The sequence below is a fragment of the Mus pahari genome, chromosome 14 (assembly GCF_900095145.1).
Source record: "Mus pahari chromosome 14, PAHARI_EIJ_v1.1, whole genome shotgun sequence".
In the NCBI taxonomy this organism is placed as follows: Eukaryota; Metazoa; Chordata; class Mammalia; order Rodentia; family Muridae; genus Mus; species Mus pahari.
In genome coordinates this window covers 27,562,291-27,585,563 of record NC_034603.1, presented here as the reverse complement: position 1 = coordinate 27,585,563, position 23,273 = coordinate 27,562,291, and the positions used below count along the sequence as shown (strand labels likewise).

Sequence of the window (23,273 nt, the reverse complement as noted above, 5' to 3'; positions counted from 1 at the left end):
AGGAGGAGGAAGAGGAGGAGGAGGAGGAGGAGGAAGAGGAGGAGGAGGAGGAAGAGATGGAGGGAAGGAGGGAAAAAGGGAGGGAGGGAGAGAAAGAGAACATTCACATATTTGGAGATCCGAGGACAACTTTGTGAAACTGGCTATTTTCTTCTGTGGTGGTTTGAATGTGCTTGACCCAGGTAGTAGCACCACTAGGGGGTGTGCCCTTATTAGAGTGGGTGTGGCCTTGTTGGAGTAGGTATGGTCTTGTTGGAGAGGTAGGTTTGGAGACCCTCTAGCTGCCTGGAAACAGTCTTCTCCTGGCTGCTATCCTATCAAGATGCGAAACTCTCAGCTCCTTCTTCAGCACCATGCCTGCCTGGACACTGCCATGCTTCCGGCCTTGATGATAACGGACTGAACCTCTGAATGTGTAAACCAGCCCCAATTAAATGTTTACCTTTTTAAGAGTTGTCTTGGTCATGGTGTCTCTTTACAGCAATGGAAACCCTAACTAAGACATCTTCCACTCTGTGAGTCCCGGGAATTGAACTCGGGTTGTCAGCCTTGATGGCAGAAGTCTTTACCTCTGGAACCTCGCAACAGCCCAAGAATTTTTGATTTACTATTCTGAGGTCAAGTCAAATCCTGTCTACAGTGAATGCTTGTGGTGCTGCTTAGCCAGGGTGTGGAACCTTCACATGTGGCCAGGCTAAAGGGAAAAGGCCACCGGAGTGCGGGCCTTGTAACCCAGTTCAGATCCAAGCTCTGCTTCCAGACCTTCCCAGAGATGAACAATCTCTCAGTGTCATGGGGTCACCTGGATCTAAGCCTAGCATATGTGAAGGCCTGAGCTCCATTCCTAGCACCCCAGAAAAGAAGACAATGTCACAGCCATGTGATTAGGATACTGGTACCCATTGAGGCTGAGGGATAAGTATATTTAATGCATGATATAATGCTTAGAAAATCAAACAAGTGCTGTCAGCCTGCCCACTGGTGATGGCTCAGTTCCAGCCAATCAGCTGTGATGGTTTATGTGTTGACTGTCAACTTGACAAAATCTAGAATTACCCTCAAGACAAGGCAGATCTGTGAGGATTTTTCTAGATTATGTGAACGAAAGTGGAAAACCCTTCATGGGTTGGCATCCCAGACGGAATTAATGGGGGAAAGGAAGTGAGCGCCAGTAGTCTTCACTTCCTCTTTGCAGACAGTGTGATCCGCTGCTTCATGACGCTGCTGCAACCCCCCATCCTCCACCCCCGCCTAGCTGTACCTTCACAGTATGAACCACAGTAAGCCTTCCTTCCCTAATTCCTTAAGTTGGGGTAAAAGCCACTAATCACTGGGTGGGTTTGTTCTGTGTGTCTTGAGCACACATGCTGTTTGCTACATTCAGTTAACTCCATGTGGCTTTTCTACTCGTCAGCAATCCTCCTTGTTCCCTAAAACTGCCTCCCTATGAAAACCGAACTTCTAACGGTCTTGGCTACTTACTTTGTGGGATAATGGCACCGAGTGTGATTGTTTTATTTCATTATTACAAACTCAAGATAGGAGTGTTATTTTTATTCCTTTTCTTGTTTCTTTCCGAGACAGAAACTCTTGTAAGCTAGAATGGTGTCTAACTTGCTGTATCATCTGGCATGACCTTGAATTTCTGATCCTCCTGCCTCTGGAGTGCTGGGATTACCAGCATGGGCCACCACATCCTACTTAAGTGATAGTGATCAAACTGAGGGCTCTGATCGTGCTAGACAAACAGCCTGCTGACTAAGCTACACCCCTAGCTCTGTTTTAGTTAGGAAAATGGAGATCAGAATAATTGTTTAGGGTGGCGAGATGGATCGGTAGAAAAGGCTCTTACTGCCAAACCTGATGACCTGAATTTGAACCCCTTGACCCACAAGGTGAAAGAAAGAAGAGAAGAAGGCCCGACAAGTTGTCATCTGACCTCTACATGCATGGCACGGCATGCACACCCACCAATACACACACACACACACACACATACCATAGAAAATAAATTAAATAAATAAATATCATAAAATTGCCAACCACAATAATTACTTGAAAAATAATGAGAGCTTCCTACTTGTCGATGATCCAAACTTCCAGAAGAGACACTGTGAACAATAAGGAAAAGCAGAGCAGGCCAGGCCTTTGGAACGTAAAACTAATTCAATACAACACAGACCAGAGGAAAGTGGAATGAAGGCTGGCTTTTCTCTGAAGGGAAGGAGGAAGGAAGGAAAGACAGACAGACAAAGAAGGAACTGAGAGCAGTGAAATGAGTAAGTGCCCTTTGTGAACCTGCTGGGAAATCTCTGGACTGTCCTCTGCTCAGCAGGTTTGAGCAGGGGTAGGGACGGAGCTAACAGTGGTGGACGGAAGGGGTGTTCTAACAGCTAAACCCAGTTTTATGTGTCCATGTGTGACGCTTCTGTAGCACAGAGGAAATGAGATTAGAATATATTGTGGAACCAGAGGCTAGAACATATTTTGCTAAAGTTCAAGAGAAGAAGATAATAATATATGAGATGGTTAAAATTTTTAGTTCATCCATTAGGGAACCTATTGTGAAAGAAACACACACACACACACACACACACACACAAGTGCATGCACACACATGCATCGAGTTCCATACACAAGCATGCGTTTTACAGAGTGACTTGTAACAGTAAAAATGCAGAATCGTACCCAGAAATTCTTGACTTAACGAGAGGCTGGATAAATGCTGGTGCTGGGTGCTATGGGGTTTTGTGCTCCAAACTAGAAGCTATATGGAAATTGCATCCAGATAAATGGAAAACAAGTTAAAGAAAAATACTTCTATTGTGTTTGTAGTTTGAACAGCTAACTACAGTGTTAGGCTGAATCTTGTTCTTCCAAAAACTTCACATATTGAAATTCCAATTCTTTAAAATGCGACCATAACTGGACACCAAACCTCACAACCTCACAGATGTAGTCAATTAAGATGACTCTAGCTGGGCCCAAATCTGGTATGACTGACGTCCTCATCAGAACCAGACAGTCTGGCGGGAAAGATGACTCAGCAGTTAAGAGAGCTTGCTGCTCCTCCAGAGGACCCGAGTTTGGTACCCGGCACCCACGTCAGACAGACCACAGCCACCTGGGATGCTAACTCCAGGGGGTCCAGTGACTCCCCTCACCTCCTCGGCACTGCACTTACATGCAATGGTCTCCCCATCCCACACTCAAACACACCGTTAAAAACAAATAAATACAATCTTAGGACCAAAACTTGAGACTCAGTGTTACCCACAGAGGCACAGAGAGAAACTTGTGTGAACGCTACAACCAGGTGATGCCTCTCCAAGACAAGGTACCAAAGACTGCCAGGAAGGGAGACAAAAGAATGTACTCTTGCTCGTGGTCCTCGGAAGCACCAGCTCTGCTAATTCCTTAGCTCCCTTCTTGAGAACTGAGAGACAGTTTATGTTGTCTACACCATTATGTTTTGGGTAGTGTGTTATAACAACCTTAGCAAACTCAGACATACAGAATGTTTGGGTGTAAAGATGGATAGTTGGATAAATATATTGGTGAGTAAATTCATGGATCAATATGTAGATTGATAAAGCAATTGACAATGTATGGGCATATGGGGGGAATGGGTGTTTGTGTGTACAACACAGTTTCTCAAATTTTGTTTGCCAGGTTTGTAAGTGGCTTTCTCTAGAGGCAGAAAGATTTTTTAATGTTGTTTTTGTAGCAAAAACCAAACAAAACACCTCACAAGTGGTATCCTAAAAGTGGGGAGACATTTGCCTATGAGTGGTCATTGGTGTTTAGGGGTACATAAGATATTTTAGAGAGTATAGAAGCAATCAATAGAAAATCAACGACAAAACCCAAAGATCACAGGGAGAGAAGCCAGTGCAGAATTTACAGAAGAGGAAACTATCAAATCAACGAGAAAACCTGGGGAAAGGAACTCGAGGAGAAGGTGATGGATGGACTAAAGCCAAGGCAAGAGCCAAGCCAAGGACTGACAGAAGCAACACGTACTACATACTGTTCTCTGCTCTAGTGGGTCACCCCTCCCTATAGTGCTGTGTGTGCAAACAAGGTCACTTTTGCCATCGGCACCCACAACAGAGTCCAGGGTGCCTGGCAAGCTCAGAGGCCAAATCACATCTGTTGATCAAACAAAGCATCGGAAGCCACACTGCTCTGGCAGAGCTGAGGCAGCACCTTAACATTCTAGAAAAGCAATTTGGTAACGTCTGAGGCTGTGCTAACAGGACAAGCCCAAGAAAGCATTAGAGTTTAGAGCTAATATCAGTTAATAATTATGGATAATTGATTTTTCCCTCAGAAAAAGCCTCTTGTCAGTGTTAGGTTTTGTTGTTTTGGTTTGGTTTGGTTTTGATTTTCTTTTTAAGACATGGTCTTATGTAGCTCAAGCTAGTCTCAAACTCCCTATGTTACTGAGTATGACCTTGAACTTCTGATCATCCCACCTTTCCCTCCCAAGTGTTAGGATTCCATAAGTGTACCATAAAACCCACTTTATTCTATACCAGGGATGGAAGGCATAATACATGCTAGACAAACTAACAATTGAATCACATCTCCAGACTCATTTTGTTGTATTTATCTTTTACTGAGGCAGGGTCTTATACGTAGCCCTGGCTGCCCTAGAACTCAATATGTAGACCAGGCTGGCCTCGAACTCACAGAAATCTACCTGCCTCTGCCTCCCAAGAGCTGGGATTAAAGACCTGTACTGCTATGCTAGGCTTGTTATATTGTGCCCTAAATACTTATCTAACTGCCATTTCTACCAGTAATGTGAATAAAGATATTCAGTCTATTTGTTTGTTTTATTTATATATATTGACATAATGGACATTTAGTCTTTCTGAGCTGATTCAGCAGAGATGGGGCGAGGGTAGGAGCAAATGCCAAAGCCCTGAAGAGAGTACAGTTGCAAACCATAACCAGGCTGAGAGCTGGGGAATCACACGACGGTGTCTACTTCCTAGCCAGCAGCTACAGGCAAAGATCTGAAGCTCCCCAACCTCATTCTCACCTCTTCAAAGTACAGGCCTTGATGACTATCCAGCTCCATTTCCCTGAGGTCAAATGAATTGATTCACACAAGGATCAAGAAAGGGCAGTGAGCAGCCACTAGCAGGAAGTCCGTGTTTGTATTTGCTGCAGAATTCCAGCCTCAAAAGCCTGATATGGGGCCAGCAAAATGGCTCAGCAGCTAAAGGCACTTTCTGCCAAGCCGGATGGCCTGAGGTCCACCCCTGGAATCCATGCAAAAGTAGAACTGATTCCATAAAGTCCTTTTGACCTCCACATGTGTGTACTGTGGCGCACACTAAATAAGTAAATGAATAAGTACATAAGTAAGGAGATGTAGTGATTTAAACCTAAGTTTTAAAACTACCAAGCATAAGGAAACCACCCTGAAAGCAGAGCGGCCTGCCACAGAAGGCCAAAGTCTCATGCTGCCTGCAGGTCTGGATGCCAAGAGGAAGACTCACAATCCAGCTGTTACCTGATCGAGCACAGCTAGACGGGGGGGGGGGGGGCTGATGCTGAGCCACACCACCACAGCTGGGGATTTAGAGACATCTGTGCCTTGTAAGTATGAGGTCGTCTTTGGGAACCAGCGACTGGAGCTGCTGCTCCCAGCCCTGTGGTGAAGGGCAAGCCCCAGGGCCCAGAAGCTCAGAGGCTGCTGTCGGGGGGTGGGAACTCAGGGCAGAGGGCTTGCTTTGCAGAAGTTATCTGTATTCTTGAGAGTGCTCGCACACTAAATGGGTTACTGTTCTTGTGCATGTCTTAGAAGCAAGTTTTGTGCTTGGAGGAAGTAGAGCTGCCAACTCCTCAGAAGCTCTGACTATAACAGCCACAAGTCAGTAGAACCTATCTCATCAGCAGTAATACAACTGCCCCCCAGTGTCCTTGCTGACTGGCCCCCAGAGACCCCCACGGGTGCTAAAATTTGCACATGGTCATGTCCCTCATGTAAAATGCAGAGTGTTTAAATAGCACCTCTGCACATCCTCCCGTGTACTGTACCTGTCTCTAGGTAGCCTTTGCTACCTGTCATGGCATGTGTGCTACGCTGTAAGTAGTCACGCTGTGTTGTTCAGAGAATAATGACAAAGAGGAAGGTTCACATATGTTAAGCACAGACATAATTTTTCCTAATATTTTTAACCCACAGCTGGATAAACCCATGGCTACTTGAATCTGAAGTACCGAATCCTAACTGTGTGCCACATGAAGCTGGAACTTCAAACCACTTCTGATGCTGATGTTGCGGTTACCACCTTCATCTCCAGCAGATGAACATTCTCCAGAGGGGCCCCACCTGTGCTTCCCAAATAAGCGATTTCTGAGAAGAATTTGACTTACTTACCCCAGCTTCTGCAAGTTGCATTGTGGGTCCTTCATCTTTTCACACAAAACTTGGACTCCTGAGTCTCCCAAGGCATTTTCTCCAATGTACAGTCTGGTCAGAGAATGGTTGGAACTCAGAACCAACGCGAGATCCTGACAGCACGCGGATGTGAGACAGCAGCTCACCAACCTTCCATGCAGAGGGGACAAAGTCAGTGCCATCTCTCATGCACTCTGCACCGTGGGCTAGGAAACCTGTACCTGCTACTGCCCTCCTCAGCTACAACCTGCACCTTAGCTCCACACAGTTATTAGCCCCTTCCTCATTTGAAGAACATGCAGTAAGCCCATTCCCACACAAGGACATCTTTCCTTCTCCCTTCATCTATTTTATTGAAATAAAATGTATATATAGGGTCAAGGGAGATGGCTTAGTGAGTAAAAGCACTTGCTACCAAGCCTGATGACCTGAATTTAACCCCAGAACCCACAAAGTAGGAGAGAGCTGACTCCAAAAAGTTGTCTTCTGACCTTCACACAAACCCCATGGCATGCACACGCACATGCGCGCACACACACACATAATAATAATAATAATAATAATAATAATAATAATAATAATAATAATATAAAAACAGGCTTTTAATGTATGTGTGATAAAATCTGTCATCTTAACCACTTTCAGAGCAGAATTTTATTGAGGCCCGGTATCAGAGGCCTGCAGTCCCAGCTACTCAAGAGGCTAAGGCAAGAGGATCAAAGGGGTACTTGGGCAACTTAGCAAGACCCTGCTCAATATGAAAAAGGGAGGGGGGTGGGGTAGAGTGCTTGCCTAGATCCAGCCCCCAGCACCAGAAGAAGAAGAAGGGGAAGAAGGAGAAGAAGGAGGAGAGAGAGGAGGAGGAAGAAGAGGAAAAGAGGAGGAGGAGGAAGAGGAGGAAGAGGAGGAAAAAGAGGAGGAGGGGGGGGAAGTGTCTTTAAAAGCAGCCACCATCACTATCCATTTCTGATCACCTTTACTTTACAAAACTGAAATGCTCTCTACCTGTTAAAACAAAACAAAACAAGCAAACAAACAAAAACTTCCCATTCATTCCTTCCCAGTCCCTGGAAGACACCATTCTGCCCTACATTATGAATTTAAGTAACGTTATATAAGTGTAATCATAGTGTTTGCCCTTTGCGACAGATTTATCTCACTTAGTATTACACCCTCAAGGCTCATGAAGATTTTTAGCAAGCATCCTAATTTGTTCAAAGCTGCATATGTGCAACACCACCTTCTGACCACTGTCTGTCAACAGTTATTCGCTGCCGTTATTGACATGCTCTGGACTTGATGTTGCAAACACAGTTGCACAGCTGGTGGACACACCCGAAAACACATGGATCAAGTGCAGGTCCATACTCGTTGAGAATCACCGTGTTGGTTGCCGTGTTTTATGTCCTTGCTTGCTGCTGTTTTACGTTCCTGTCAGAGCAGGGGCTCTCAACCTTCCTAGTGCTGCGACCCTTTAATACAAATCCTCATGTTGTGGTGACCCCCAACCACAACATGATTCTCGTTTCTACTTCATGACTGTGATTTTGCTTCTATAAATATCTGTGTTTTCTGATGCTCTTAGGCAATTCCTGTGAAAGGGTTGCTTGACCGCCCCAACAGGGTCTCAACCCACAAGTTGAGAACAACTGCATTAAAGAGACAAAAAGTTCCAGTTCTCCAAGTCCTTACCAACACCAGTCTGGTTTCTTACTTGTTTGTTGTGGGTTTGTTTTCTATAATCATGGTGATGAACTGTGAGCCACCACCACCTGATCAAGTGGGGTTTTGTTTCTTTTTGTTTTTGTTTTTTGTTTGTGTGTGTGTTTGTTTGCTTGTGTTTTTTTAAGACAGGGTCTCATGTAGCCCAAGCTGGCCAAAAATATGTAACCAAAAATGAGCTTGAGCCTTTGATCTTTCTGCCACCGCATCTGGTTTGCTGGTGCTAAGGATCAAACTTTGGGCTTTGCACATGCTAGGCAAGCACTCTATCAACTGAGCTGCATCCCTGTCCGGAAAGCGCTCTCTTATCTTTTTAGAATTCTCGTCTCCTAGAAGCATTCAGTAAGGACCCCACACAATAAATGTTCCGTTGCTTAAGGGATGCTTTTGTTCTATTTAGTGTGAGGATTTATTATGGCCTCTCAAAACCGTTCTACCCTGATGCTTTGCAGTGCTTCTGTTTTCTCGGGTATCTTCAAGACAGACATAGTTTATTTGATGATTTATAAACGTATACACACCCACAGACATACACACCACTGCTATATTTTCCCACTCACTCCCCCCCACAGCAATCACTGGCTAACTGAACGACTGGCAAACTAGCAGAAGGGAGCACAGGAAGTCCCCCGGGCCACTGAGAATAGTCTCATCCTCACACATGAACTGATGATGAAGGCTCGCCGTGCCTCCCTGAAGCAGAGTCCTGACATGGGTCTCCACAGCAGATCTGCCTAGGGGAGGTGGGCCAGACTCACCAGAGTTTCTGGAGGTTGCAGAGCAGATGCTTCAGTCCCACACACAGCAATCTGACTCCAAAGTCCCCCAGGGCATTGTCACTGAGATCCAGCTCCACCAGCTTCTGGCTGCTGCTCAGGACGGAGGAGAGGTCGAAGCAGCATTGATGGGACAGTCCGCAGCGCCCCAACCTTCACAGCAAGAACGGAATCAGACATCAGAGTGCGGCCTCTCTCGGGATCCAGATCCTACGTGTGCCCCACGCCTACACGTTCAAACTGTGGGGAAAGGGGTGAACACCCTCTGGGAAGTGGAGCCTAGAGGAAGACACATGGGATGTATGGAGACTGATGGGGGTGACCTTAAGGAGATATTGAAATACTGTTTTGTCTCTCTGTCTGTCTATCTGTCTGCCCCCGTCTCTCTGTCTCTCTGTGTCTCTCTCTGTCTCTCTGTCTGTCTTTGTCTGTCTAGCTGTCTGTCTCTCTGTCTGTATGTGTGTCTGTGTGTCTGTCTCTTTCCCCCTCACTCTTGCTCCCTTCCTCCTTTGTCCCTTAGCATCATGATGTGCATAGACTCCCCTATCATATAATGCTACCATGACATTCTGGCTCATTGCAACAGACTGGATTGGCCATGGGCTAGAACCATAAGCCAAAACAACTCTTTCCTCCTTTTAAATTGAGGGTCTCAAGTGCTTATTTAATAGGTGGAGAGCCGGCTCACACAGCCTCCTTCCCTGCTATTGTTCTCCAGTCTGGAGGCAGTTTCTGCTTTGGGCAGGAGCAGATGTGTTCTGGGGTAACCAGAGTTCCTGAGCAATGCACAGGACTCCTTAGAAGTGGGAGGGGGCCTCGTGGTGAATGCACCAAGCTCGTGTTGATCTACACTTCGGGTGCACAAAGGGTACATCCTGGTTTGTAAGTGACAAGGGTGGTGAGCCTGGAGCCCCTGTCTTCCAGAGTTCCTTCACATGGGGTGCATGTCCTAGAGTTCTCATTTCCATGACAAAAAGCCTTTCCGTGCATTAGCAGAATTTAATCCCTGTGCTCTCTCCACACCCAGGAGAGCTTTAGGAAGCAGAACTGACAGGTGATCTCATAAAGTTCCTATTCGGCTGGGTGGCTCAGGGACACCAAAGACACAGATAGGAAGGATGGGGGGAAGTTAGGGTCTCTCGATGCTTCCCAAAGTGACAACCCCTTGGTACATGTGGCCTTCACTCTGTTTCCTTCTTGGTGAACGGATCTCTGTGAGCCACAGAGAAGAGCTGTGGGGAAATGTCAGCTAGGCAGATCTCAGGGCTGTGTCAGAGTCCCCCATCCCCATTTGTTAGTCCTTTCATGCACTATTGTTTGGCTGCGGTTTGTCCCCAGGAGGCCACAGTCAGAAGCTTGGTCTCCAGCCCGGTGACGTGAGAGGGGCTGAAACCTTTAAGAGGTGAGGCTAAGTCCATCATAATGATGTCACTGTGAGCTCTCCAGAGGAGTGAGAGGAGTTTTCTCCGGATTCACGAAGTTCTCCACAGTGAGGCCAGGGAAGTGACTCAGCGGTCAATGCTCTTGCCACCCTAGCTCTGTCTATGTCAAGAACCAATTTCCAAACTTGTCCTCTGACTTTCACATGTATGTTGTGACATGTGCAGGCCCACATACACACAGACATAGGTAACACAACACACACACACACACACACACACCACAAATTTTTAAAGAAAAGAAAAATAGAAATGTTCTTTTTTTAAGTGTATGGGTTTTTTTAATTTTAAAATTTCTTGTTCCATATATTTGGAGTTAAACAAAATAAAGCACAGAATGGAGTGTGTAAAATTCAGAAGCCTAAGACAATTATATAGCTCATAGGCTAGAAGGGGAGACATTGAAATATACTATGGGGCTGGAGAGATGGCTTAGTGGTTAAGAGTACTGACTGCTCTTCCAGAGGTCCTGAGTTCAATTCCCAGCAACCACATGGTGGCTCACAACCATCTGTAATGAGATCTGATGCCCTCTTCTGGTGTGTCTGAAGACAGCTACAGTGTACTCATATACATAAAATACATAAATAAATCTTTTTTTTAAAAAAAAAGAGAGAAATATACTATGGAATGGACTTTGTGGCAATGGTATAGTTAAGCTAATGTAGGGAATACAACTGAAAGAAAATTCATCAAAATAAACACCACAAAAATCTACAGCTAACAAGCCAACAAAGGAAAATGGAATAATCATTAGTTTTCAATAACACTCAGAAATAATAAAATAATTCTCAATAATATAAAGCCACTAGGAGAGCAGAATGGGGTAATTATTTATTTTTATGTGTTATGAATGTTTTGCCTGCATGTATGTCTGTTTGCCAGACTTGGGTCCTCTGCCAGTACAGCAAGAGCTCTTAGCTACCAAGCTATTTCTCCAACACCCCAAGTTTGGTTCACAACACCACATGGTAGCTTACAGCTATCCATTACTATAGTTCCAGGGAATCTAGTACCTTCTTCTGGCCTCCAAGGGCACCAGGCATGCACATGGTACACAGACATATGTACAGGCAAAACTTCCAGACACATAAAATAAATAAATCTGAAAGAAAGGAAAAAGCAGATGTGGAAAGACAAAACACCCTACATCCTTCTGATGCACACACACACTTAAAGACCGACATGCCCTGGTGTTCCAAAGACCACAGTGAAATAACAGGAATTCTTCCCCAGAGTCATAAGCCAAGCTCACTGTAACATCCAGCACAGTGTTCCTGGCCCTGGGCTGGCCAAGTGAGGATGGGAGAAAGTGAACAGCAGCTTATACAGAAAATAAAATCGAGTTTTTACAAATGGTGTTGGGAAGGTGTATAGTACAAGCAATAGGGAGATAGAGAAATGCTCAAAGGAAAGGAACATCATGCTCGTAGCCCATGAAAGAAGCTGAGGAAGGGAGAGGGCTGGAGTCAGAAAGTAGAAGGCCAGCTTGGGCAACATACTGAGATCCTGTCTTTTAAATAAGTAAATAAACAAACAAATAAATGAAATTCAAAGAGCTGTGTAACTTGTTAAAAATTCAGATACTATATGAATTCAGAGTATGTGTTAAATAGAGCTGGAGGGATGGTCCAGGGGCTCAGCTGGAGGGATGGTCCAGGGGCCCAGCTGGAGGGATGGTCTGGGGGCTCAGCTGGAGGGACCAGCTAGAGGGATGGTCCAGGAGCCCAGCTAGAGGGATGGTCCAGGGGCTCAGCTAGAGGGATGGTCCAGGGGCCCAGCTGGAGGGATGGTCCAGGAGCCCAGCTGGAGGGATGGTCCAGGGGCCCAGCTGGAGACTCAGATGCTCAGACTATGGCATAGAAATCACAGTAGGCTGAGCACTTGGGTAGAACTAGTGAGGCCAGCCTTGGAAGATAAATTTTTCATTCCCATAGCAGCATCTGTGATGAAACTCTCCAGTTCTCACCCAGAAGCCTGGCCCATGAAGAAATGAAAAACACAGCCTTTGTTTTGCCACCAACAAATAGCTCCTTTCAGTTCTTCTTCATCTTCCTGGTCTACAGCTTTCTAAACTTACCTCCAGTCCATTCAGCCAGCACACTTCTAATAGAATCAAATGTGTCCCTCCAAAGTTTCAGGTATCAACACTCCACCCCATGAGACCACAGCATGTGACCATGTTTGGAAACAGGTGCTTCAAACAGATAGTTGAACTGAACTCAGTGTTAGCCCTAGTGCCGTTGGGTTGGCATCAGTACGTACAAGAAAAGGTTGTTAGAGGTTAGAGAACAGACACACAGCTAGAAGATGATGCAAAGATTCAAAGAGAAAATGGCCACCTACAAGCCAGGGAGAGAGACTCAGAACAAATCAACCAATGGATATGTGATTTTGGACTCCTAACAGCCAAACCTGAGTTAAAGCCATTAGGGCTTAGCCCTTGGTCCTTTCTTACAGTAGCCCTGGGGACAATGGACCAGATTCATCAACCATCTTTCTCTACTGTCTCCTCCCAATCATTACACACACACACACACACACACACACACACACACACACACACTCATACACACACACATACAAACGTACACATACTCACACTTTCACACATACATACACACTCACACTTTCACATACACACTCACGCTTTCACATGTACACACACACACACTTTCACACATACATACTCACACACACACATGCACACACACGCACACACACACACACACACACATATGCACACACACACTCACACGCACACACGGACTTACCACAGTCTCTGGATGTTACAGCCTGGGTGCTGGAGTGCTTCACACAGCACCCTCATGCCCGGGTCCCCCAGAGTATTGTCACTGAGGTCCAGCTCAGTGAGGCTCTGGTTGGTGCTTAGACTTGAGAAGAGACCACGGCAGAAGCTAGAAGGGAGGCAGCAGGTCACCAGGCTAGAATGGCAAGGAAGGAGGACAGAAGAGAGGATTAGTTTCCAAGGGAAGCAAGCAGGTGAGCCTTGGGAAGAGAGGTTCCTTTTGAGATGCAAAGAAGTAAGCCTTTGATGTAGCAAACACCCTCAGGCCCCTCCTTCCCAGTTAGACCTCTGTTTCCCTGGTGTTAGCTTGCAGCTTAGGTGGCCAAGGCGCATCTTTGACTCAGGCTGCCCAGATGCAGTAGGAGTGTTATCAAAATGCCCAAGGCCAGGCTGCAACCACAGAAGTGAAGTCTGAGTCTTAGAAGAAAGACACAGCTACACTGGCAGTTTTTCATTCTTATAGTCATTTTGAGGGAGTCACATTAGAACACCCCGTAGCACTTACTAAAATGCAGAGAGCCTGTGGATGGGACGTAGCTTAGTGGGCAGAGGCTTGACTGGCAGGTTTGAGACCCTGGATTTGGCCCCTTACACTACCTAACAACAGAGCATGTTTGCCAATACCTCTAGTCCTAGCACTCAGAACACGGAGGTTAGAAGATAAAGAGTTCAAGGTCATTCTCAGTTACAGAATGAGTTCAGGTTCAAGGCTAGCCTGGGCTACATGAAACCCTAGCTTTCAACAAGAGTTGAGCTTCTTTGTATAGATGCAGGACTGGGTTTGTGACTCTGGATCTCTGATGGCGGATATGCACTTAGCTAGTTCTCTTGGAAGGTCCTGTGATAAACTTAGCCTGTATCCTGCAAGAAAACTGGCTGTTACCTGAAGTAAGAGCTCAGTTCTCATCAGGGGCAGTAGCAGAGTCCGGTTCTTGTCAGGCGTTTGATCGTTTCTCCACCTTGTATTAGGTCCTTACAGAACAAGTCTGCCTTCTCTTATCTCCTCTCTCTCCCCCTCTCCCACTGGCACAGTCTGCACGTCCACCCTACCCTTAAAAATCTCAGATAGACACCATCGTCTCAGAACGACGGGATCAGGAGGTGAGGGGGACGGTTGGCCATGCTGACAGACCCTCATAGAGAATGTCAGCATCTTGTGCAGGGGAGACCTGCAGAGCTGGCCAATGGGGGCGGGGAGTGGGGGAGACCTGTCTTTAGACTTCCCATCCTCCACAACTGTAATACCTAAGCCTTTTGTCTTCACTCTGGCATCCATTACAGCAGCGTGGGTTGAAGAACAGTGTGCTAGAGCTACCCTAGAATTCAAGCAACGGGCATCTACACAGTCTATTATATCCACACAGCGCCACAGTCCACCCAGTACTGTGCGCGGGAGCGATATTCTCCCAAACGCTTACTTCTTAGTTCATTGGGTTTTGTTTTCAATCCCATTCATCCACCTTGCCTAAGTCTCTCTCTACCAACGAGAGGGTGGCGGTCCTGTTATCATGAAGCTTGGCAATTATATTCGGAAAATATTCAGAAATAGAGGAGAGGAAGGAAGAAAAGAAGGAGGGAGGGAAGGAGGGAGGAAAGGGGCAAGGGAGGGAGGGAGAGAAGGGGGGAGGGAGGAAAAGTAGCCAGAAAGCGTAAGGCACATGCTACCATCGGCCTGAAGCCAAATTACCTGGAAGAACAGGCAACGTGAGTGTCTGGGAAAACACACTGAACTTGATCCAAGGGTCGACTTCCTCTCTTCTCTTCTTCTTCTTCCTTGGGTGAGTTGTGGGAAAACCCCAGGGAAAGTGTTTTGACCCTATGACAGTTCTTAATACAAAAGGAGGAAACCACGTGATCCATTCTGGTAGAGAGGTTGATCTCAATTTTGGGAAAGTAGTCCATGGCGCTCTGCACAAAGTCTTCCTCCTGCATCTCGTACAGGCAGTAGAACAGTTCCAGTTGGCTGGGCTGCCACTGCAGCTTCTTGGCCTTGGCTTTCACTTCAATCCACTTCAGCAGCTCCAGTCTGACTTGCTGAGAGATCTTGCAGCTTAATTTCTTCTCCAAATAGGAGGTTCTCTCCTGGTTTACAAGGCCAAAGAGGAATCGGACAACAAAAATCAGATAGCCTTTTTCAAACTTGCCATAATTTTCTAGTAGGACCTTCACGTCTCTGTTCAGAAGATCTGAACAACCTGCCGGCCCCTTCCTCGCGGTCACCCCCTCTTCCTCCTCTTCCAGCAAATAGTACATCGCGGCGAAGAACTCCTGGAAAGTCATGTGGCTGAAGCTGTAGAATCTCTCGCAGTCCACTTCCTTCTGGAACACGTTCATCCTCAGGAAAGCAGAGACGTCGGTCTTCTGCAGGCCGTGTTTCTGCAGATCACACTCCTCGAATAGGATTTTCTGGTTCCAAATTCCATCCGCAGCCAGTGAACAGAGCCCCTGCAGGTAGGCAGAGAAGAGGTGCTCCTCAATGGCCCCCCGGGATTGCAGCAGGCTGGAAAGGAAGAAGACATAGACGGCCGTGGTGGTCTTGGAGGTCTGGGCCAGGCTCTTCCCGGTCTCCATCTGCTGCTTCAGCCCTGTGCAGACAATCCAGCAGACCAGGGGAATGAAGCACATGGTAAAAAGAACCTCATTCTCTTGAATCAGCCTGAAGGCCTCCCTGGCCTGCAGCTCGTTGGAGAAATACTTAAAGAAATACTCCTTCCTTTTGGCCTCAGAGAAACCAAGGATCTCCACGTGGCGGGGGTGGTCCAGGAGATGCTGCAGCTTCTCCAAGGCTACCGGCCTCGTCGTTATAAGCAGAGAGGCCTTGGGCAGCAGTTTCTTTCGGATGAGGCTGCTTAGCAGGATGTCTCCCCGCACAGCCTTCTTCCAGTCGGTGCAGACCTCCCCAATGTGCTCATCAAAGGCCCCTTGCAGCTCATCAAAGCCATCCATGAGGAAGAGGATCTTGGAAGGCTTGCGCAGGATCTTGCACACTGGAGGGTTTGGGTCAGGCCAGCAGCTGACAATCAGGTCTGCTAGACTCCTGGGTGTACTGAGGCTCACCTCTCGACAGTGGATAAAGAACAAATAATCAAATTTGTCTTTGAAGAGCTTCCCCAGTGCCCAGTCCAACATAATCTTCCTGGCTAGGATGGTTTTCCCGATGCCCGCTGCTCCCTGGAACACCACCGTGCGCACAGGCTCCGAGTGCCCGTCCTCGGGCTCAAACAGCAGCTCCAGCTTAAAGGAACTCATGGGGCTGTCCCGCATTTTAGTCCGGCCAATGGCCAGGAGCTCGTGCTCCCTCTCCTGCTTGCTTGGGTGCTCCTTGACCAGTTGGAGCTGAGTGTAGCGTCTGTTGAGGTCCACGCTCTCACCCAGACGTGCGTTCCTGTCTTTGATAGAGTAGAACCTGCTTCTCACATGTCTTCTGTACATTTTACAGTAATCTGCAGCAGAGACAGAAAGGTAGAATCCAGGAAAAGCCCACACATCCATTCCCCAACAATAAGCTGTTAGTGGACCTCTGCTGTCACAGAAGGAACATTGAGAATTGTAAGGATTCACCACCGACAACAACAAAATGCAGAGTGCTGACTGTCAACTAGAAGCGATGAGCTTGCCAAACATTCAAATGTATAGAGCAAGCTGTAGTCATTGATACAGTAGTGGCACAATTGTTATGGCAACAGCCAACCATTTTATGATTGGTTTGAAGCCTACGTGACTGCAATCCATAAACCTTGGCGGCAATGTGTTCTCCAGGGATCTCATAATATCTATTTCTGTTTCCCAAATTTGTATGGAGGCAACATACAATGCAAGTGGATATTAAAACATGGCCATGTTTTAACAATAGGGAAAGAAAGCCAGTGGCTTATATTCTAGAGGAAGTAAGGATTGGCTTAGAAAAATAGGTGGTGGGCTGGCGAGATGGCTCAGCGGATAAGAGCACCCGACTGCTCTTCCAAAGGTGCAGAGTTCAAATCCCAGCAACCACATGGTGGCTCACAACCATCCTTAACGAGATATGACTCCCTCTTCTGGAGTGTCTGAAGACAGCTACAGTGCACTTACATATAATAAATAAATAAAATCTTAAAAAAAAAAAAAAAAGAAAAGAAAGAAAAATAGGTGGTATGGTGGGACAGAGGGCTCAAAAATATAAGAAAAATAGGAGGTATAATTTGTCTCTATTGCTCGAGTGTATCAGGTCCCCAAAATTCTGGTGTCAATTACTTTCCATTCATGATAGGGCAGAAAGCCAGCACTGTGGCCTCCAGCCAGAAAATCTGTTACTTAAGCCTTATACCTTTAGTCTGAAGCCATGTGAATACGCGTGTGTTCCTTCAGTGGAGGTGGATTTCCTGAGGCAGGTCTTGCTCCCTGTAGAGTGGCCACACTCCCGGGCTCTCCAGTTCCTTAGCCCCCTGTCCCAAGTCTCAAAGTTGGAGGCAGCAGCTTGACACCTACCTTTCTTTCTTTTACACATGGAGATGCGGGAGAGGTACCCCAGCAAACCCATCCACTCCTCCTCAAGGCTGTCTTCCTGGCACACCATAGAGGCGTGAGATGCACACATGTCATCTAAACCCAAAAGAAAAAAAAACACGAAGTCCATCAAAAAAGTCCTCACACAGAGGACAGAATTGAGCCTAGTGTGTGGGGTAAGTCAAAGGCCCCCACTCCCCGTTCCGTCTGAATGAAACGTGGCTCGGCCAGGCGTGAGAGCATACACACCTCTAAGCTTAGCACTCAGAAGATGGAGGCAGGAAAACCAAAACTTCAGAGTTATCCTCAGCTACATAGTGAGTTCAAGGCCAGCCTGGGCTGCGTGAGATCATGTCTCAAAGAAGAAAAACAAAGAAAAAGGAAAGAAAAAGCAGGGGAGAGGGGACTAAACATGGCGCAAGGGTTGCAGACTGCTGACAGTTATGGCGTCAAAAGCCTAGTAGGCATGATTCGGCTGGCCTCACTCTGAAAGGGGAGCTGTCAATCATCAGACAGAACTGTGTCCCCAGGCTCAGAATGTCTTTCCCAGGCCCGGAAATCTGTCAGAAAACATATGAGATCAAACGGTGTTTCTTGGCCATTGTCATCTGTCCCTAGCTGTCCCCGGCACCCTGACTTAGGGTCCATGTGCGAGATCCACAATGTTCTCCTGACAGGCCCACCCTCCCCTGAGCTCACCTGGATGTACATAGCCCATGTGGACCATATCCTATGCTGTCATGTCTAGATTTCTAGGTCTTCAGAAGGGAACACTGTCAGTCAGTCTAACTACATAGTTCAGAGCAGTGGCTTACGAAATTCATGTGGAAAAGTTTGAAAATGCTGGGTAACACTTTATTCAAAGCAGTTCTTTTTACTCTGTGCCGAGGCTTAGGCATCGTTATCCACGGAAAAGTCCGAGATGGTCCCAACAGGTGCCTACAGCCAAGAACTGCGTATTTGAATAATATGGACTTTCTTCCTAGGGGAAATTCAGGAATATAACCATGCCCCCACCAGGAAAAGACATACAACAGATCAAAGACACGGACATACTCCTGTGGATGTAGAATCATTCTAGAAGATATTGTCAGGGATGTAGCTCAGTTGGTAAAGTGCCTTCCTGGCATGGATATAAGCCAGGCATGGTGTTGGTACACAGACCCAGCATCTAGGAAGTGAAGGCAGAAGGAACAGGAGTTCAAGGTCATCCTCAGCCACACAGTGAGCTTGAGGCCAGCCTGTTATATGTGAGACCCTACCTAGAGAAGGACGGGCAGGAGAGAAGGATGGGAAGAGAAAAGAAAAGAAAGCGCCACTGGCAACAGAATCACAAAACAAAAATCTAAACATTCGTGCAACCCCTAAACCTCAGCCCAATGCTCATGTAACGTCTCACTTCAGCTCCAAAAAGAACTTCAAATACTGATGACAATGTTTATGCCTAAAATGCAGACATAAAAGCCAATGTCACATGGCTATACTTTTATAGTCTTGCCTGGCTTTTTGCTCTTACTATGGCCGGCCTGGACTGGGGAGCCCTGGGTAATTAAAACCACTCCCTGGCTCCCATCCTTCATTTGAAAGCACCGACAGTACTAGGAACTACATCATGGGGGTATTGAAAGAAAAGCAAAACCCATTAAAACTGCCTTGTACAGGGTGCCTGGAGCGGTGGCTTGGGGACTAAGAGCCCTTGATGCTCTTCCAGAGGACCTGGATTCAGTTCCCAGCACCCACATGGTGGCTCACAACTGTCCGTAGCTCCAGCTGCAGGGAATATGATATCCTCTTCTAGCTTCCTCAGGTGCCAACACATGCACGGTGCACATAACAGACATGCAGGAAAACACTCACACACGTGAAGCTTTTGTTGTTTTCTGGTTCTTGTGTTTTGGGTTTTCTTTGCGACCTGATCTCTTTGTTATATAGTCCCGATTGTCCTGGAACTTGCTCTGTAGACCAGGCTGGCCTCTAACTCCCATAGATCCACCTGCCTCTGCCTTTCACATCCTGGGAATAAAGACATGTGCTACTACATCCAGTCCAAAATAAATCTTATAAAACAAACAAAACCCAACTACCAAGTACAGAGCCGGAGAGAGCTGGTTCAGGGAGTAAAGACATGAACCAGATGACCTGCGTTTGACCCCCAAGACCTACACGGTAAAAAGAACCAAGCCCTGCACATTGCCCTCTGACCTCCACATATGTGCCATATCTAACACACACACATACAAGTACAAAATATAAATAGTTGAAAATGTTTAATGTTTTAATTTGAAAAAGAAAATCTTAAATTGCTCAATCAGGACTTGTATTGCTGAGATTAACACTTCACTCCCAGCCGGGCAGTGGTGGCGCACGCCTTTACTCCCAGCACTTGGGAGGCAGAGGCAGGCAGATTTCTGAGTTCGAGGCCAGCCTGGTCTACATAGTGAGTTCCAGGACAGCCAGGGCTATACAGAGAAACCCTGTCTCGACAAAAACCTAAAAAACAAAACAAAACAAAACAAAACGCTTCACTCCCGTTGTACACATTCTCAGGACAGGAACAATTACGGCTGCATCGTGAGGTGCAATCGGAGTGCCACCTAGCTCTGTCTCTTTCTCCTGGGTCGCCATTGCCTTGCCACACCCCTCCTCATCTCCAACCAGCCCAGTGGAACCCAGGTCCCTGTGCATAACAGGGAGGTGCTCTACTACTGAGCCACACCACCCCAGCATCCTTAGCTCCTGTGGTTACTTCCTTCCGCAGCTCCCACTCAGCATCCTCTGCTTGGGACTTCCCTGGTTCTACTGAATCCCTTCTGCTGCTTCCCTGGTTTAGAGCAGACAAGCATCTGCTCTATGAGCTGGTTGGGGAACCAGAGAAGGACCTCAGCACTGAGCCAACTCAGTGTGGTGTCAGCCACAATAGTCACCTGGGAGTAAGTGAAGCCTGAGACTGGAGTTTTTACAGAATTAGGAAAAGCACACTGCTCCCTCCACCCCCACCCTCCCGTACCCCAGCAGGAGAGAAGGAAAACCCATGGTCATACATTAACATTTCAAACATGCTCACTTCTGTGCAATAAAGGATATAATCACCCAGCTCTTAGAAGGCAGAGAAAAGAGGATTCTGACTTTGGAGCCAGCCTGGGATACTTGAGACTCTAACTCAAAACCAAAGAAAGGAAGATGTTGAATAAACATAGTTATCCATAGCAAATGGATATGCACAGGTGAGACAAGCACAATGTAATCGACACAAGTGAATATTCAACATTAACCTTTTTTAAGAAGGAAATTCTGATATACCTGAAGACATTATGCTAAGTGAAATAAGCCAGCCACAAGAGACAAGCCCTTCATGATTCTACCTGCATGAGGAATCTATAGAGGGAAAGTTCACAGGGACAGAAAACAGAGTGGTGGTTGCTAGGAGATGGGGTTAGGTAACGGGGACTTATCATCTAGTGTGTTGGGAGCTTCTCTTGTGCAAGATGAGAAGTTGGTTGCACAACCATATGCTTCCTTGTTGCTAAGCCACATATGTAAAATTACTAAAATTCCACCTTTTATGTCACATGTACCTTACTGTAAGAAAAAAAAAAAAAAAAAAAAAAACCCTTCTGTTCACTCACTCCACTCTGGCTGGTCCTTCTTAGCTTTTTCCCAGAGGTCTCGCCTGTTGATCGCGGCAAAGATCCACACAGCCATGGCCCAGGCCTTCTCCTCGCCATTGAAGTCAATCATGAGTGTGGCTAGATCTAAGTGATCCGCCTTCTCCATCTGGCCCCTGGGCATTGGGATGCAGCCTTTCTCCGGCGGGTAATCTTCTAAATGCATTTTGAATTTCTTGAGGTCTACATCTTCAAGGTCCTCTAGATACTGGGCCAGCTTGCAACGGACACTTGTCATCTTCAGCAGCAGCCCTTTCGGGGGTCTTGGGGCTTAGATCCACACTGGCAGAGCAGGAATGAAAACCCCACGGGAGTAAAGAAGAGTCGTATTAAAAGCCTCCACGTCTGGAAAGCGACGTTATCAGAAACCCAGAAAACTAGATGCTAATATTGAGACATCTAAGGGTACACCATAGATTGGTACAGGTTTTTAAGTTTCTTAACTCAGAAAATTCAGAGGAAAAAGGATACCACTTGACTTTTCGAGTCACCATCTCTGACTTAGTAAGAACTGAGTAAGCTAAATGTTTACCAGAAAGTTCTCTTAGCTAGATCCAGACGTATGTCCTGAGCCATGGAAGAAAAGTTCCTCTGTAGAGATAAAAATGAGAAAGCCATTAACACAATCAGATGTGGCACACAGAGAACAAGCATATACAAAGACACCAGGACTCGTGTCTGACCAGAACCCATGGTGATGAGGCTGGGACCTAGGCACAGCCTTCACTGTTTTTCAACCTCAGCTTCCTCCTTCAGTCACTGAGAAAGCAGAAGAGATTGCTTCCCGATTTCTTTTAACGGAAAGCTCTGGTTTCTTGCTTTTATTTTCAAAGAAAGGAGGAAGCCAGGGGAAAATAAGCTATAGTGACCTCAGAGCAACAAAGTGAGGGACTCACAGCCCAGACAGACAGACAGCCAATCCTTCAGTGCTCTCCTATTTCCCACTGATGGACAGAACCTGACCAGGCGGAATTGGGTGCATATAAAGAGGAAGATGACATGCGTACATCGCCTTAACAGCTCTTTGAACATCTCACATCTATAATGAGCATCGTGATTCACATTTAGTCAAAACTCCTCTGGGCCTAGATGCTGTCCTGATTCTTTTTATTTTTCTCACCTAGTTTCTCCACTGAGGTGTGTAGGTTCCTTCTGCTGAGTGGTAGAGACACTAAGTGGCTTTCTCAGACTGAAGCCATAGATGGTAGAGGAAAGAGCCTGGAAGGTGGTGACAGCCTCCGAATTGATATTCATGTGGCAGCAAGGTGACACTGGAGGTGCTCCAAGCTTGACGCTCCTGTCTCGTGTTCACTCTTGCATCTCCTCTCCTTGTCTCCCGCAGCACCTCACATCTTTCTGTCATCTCTAGTGTTCTTGCTGACTGCTGCCCCCGGTCCACGGATCCTCCTAGACTTTTGACCCCTCAGTTCCTAGTCTTTCCCAGGAGTTCTCAGCCCTCTGCTCCCTGCTGCTAAGACCTGCCACAACAGCCTTGCTCGTTACATTAGCTGCCCCCTGGGCTTCCGGCACATTCCCTCCCTCACAGGCAGTCCACCCTCTGCCGCCCTGAGTGGATGCTGTTGAAGTCCTAGGGAGCTATAATTGCTTCTTCTTCTTTTTTCGAGACAGGGTTTCTCTGTATAGCCTGGCTGTCCTGGAACTCCCTTTGTAGACCAGGCTGGACTCGACCTCAGAAATCTGCCTGCCTCTGCCTCCTGAGTGCTGGGATTAAAGGCGTGCACCACCACGCCCGGCCTTAATTGCTTCTTCTGCACACACACACACACACACACACATACACACACACACAAACACACACCTCCCTAACATGCATGAACCATGTAAGAGCAAACAGAACATCCCAGAAATACCTTAATGTTAGACGGGTCTAAAAGAAATTCCTTGTCTACTGACTAAGATAAATCATGCCAATAAAAATAGCCTGAACCTTTCACCCAC

At 46.7% G+C, this 23,273-nt stretch overlaps 1 protein-coding gene across 3 annotated transcripts in view; it reads right to left on the bottom strand.

Moving 5' to 3' along the window:
- Positions 1-23,273, bottom strand: part of Nlrp3 (NLR family pyrin domain containing 3) — a 30,718-nt gene that overhangs the window by 1,785 nt on the left and 5,660 nt on the right. The window contains exons 2-8 of one of the 3 annotated variants that reach the window (XM_021213473.2): positions 21,847-21,905; positions 21,276-21,596; positions 17,632-17,745; positions 14,852-16,607; positions 13,130-13,300; positions 8,899-9,069; positions 6,398-6,568 (exon numbers count right to left, since the gene is read on the bottom strand). In XM_021213473.2, coding sequence (XP_021069132.1) covers positions 6,398-6,568; positions 8,899-9,069; positions 13,130-13,300; positions 14,852-16,607; positions 17,632-17,745; positions 21,276-21,552 — 2,660 coding nt within the window. In that variant the 5' untranslated portion in view covers positions 21,553-21,596; positions 21,847-21,905. Of the gene's footprint in view, positions 1-6,397; positions 6,569-8,898; positions 9,070-13,129; positions 13,301-14,851; positions 16,608-17,631; positions 17,746-19,205; positions 19,212-21,275; positions 21,597-21,846; positions 21,906-23,273 lie in introns of those variants that run through there. The other 2 variants (XM_021213477.2, XM_021213476.2) reach the window with 2 other exon arrangements.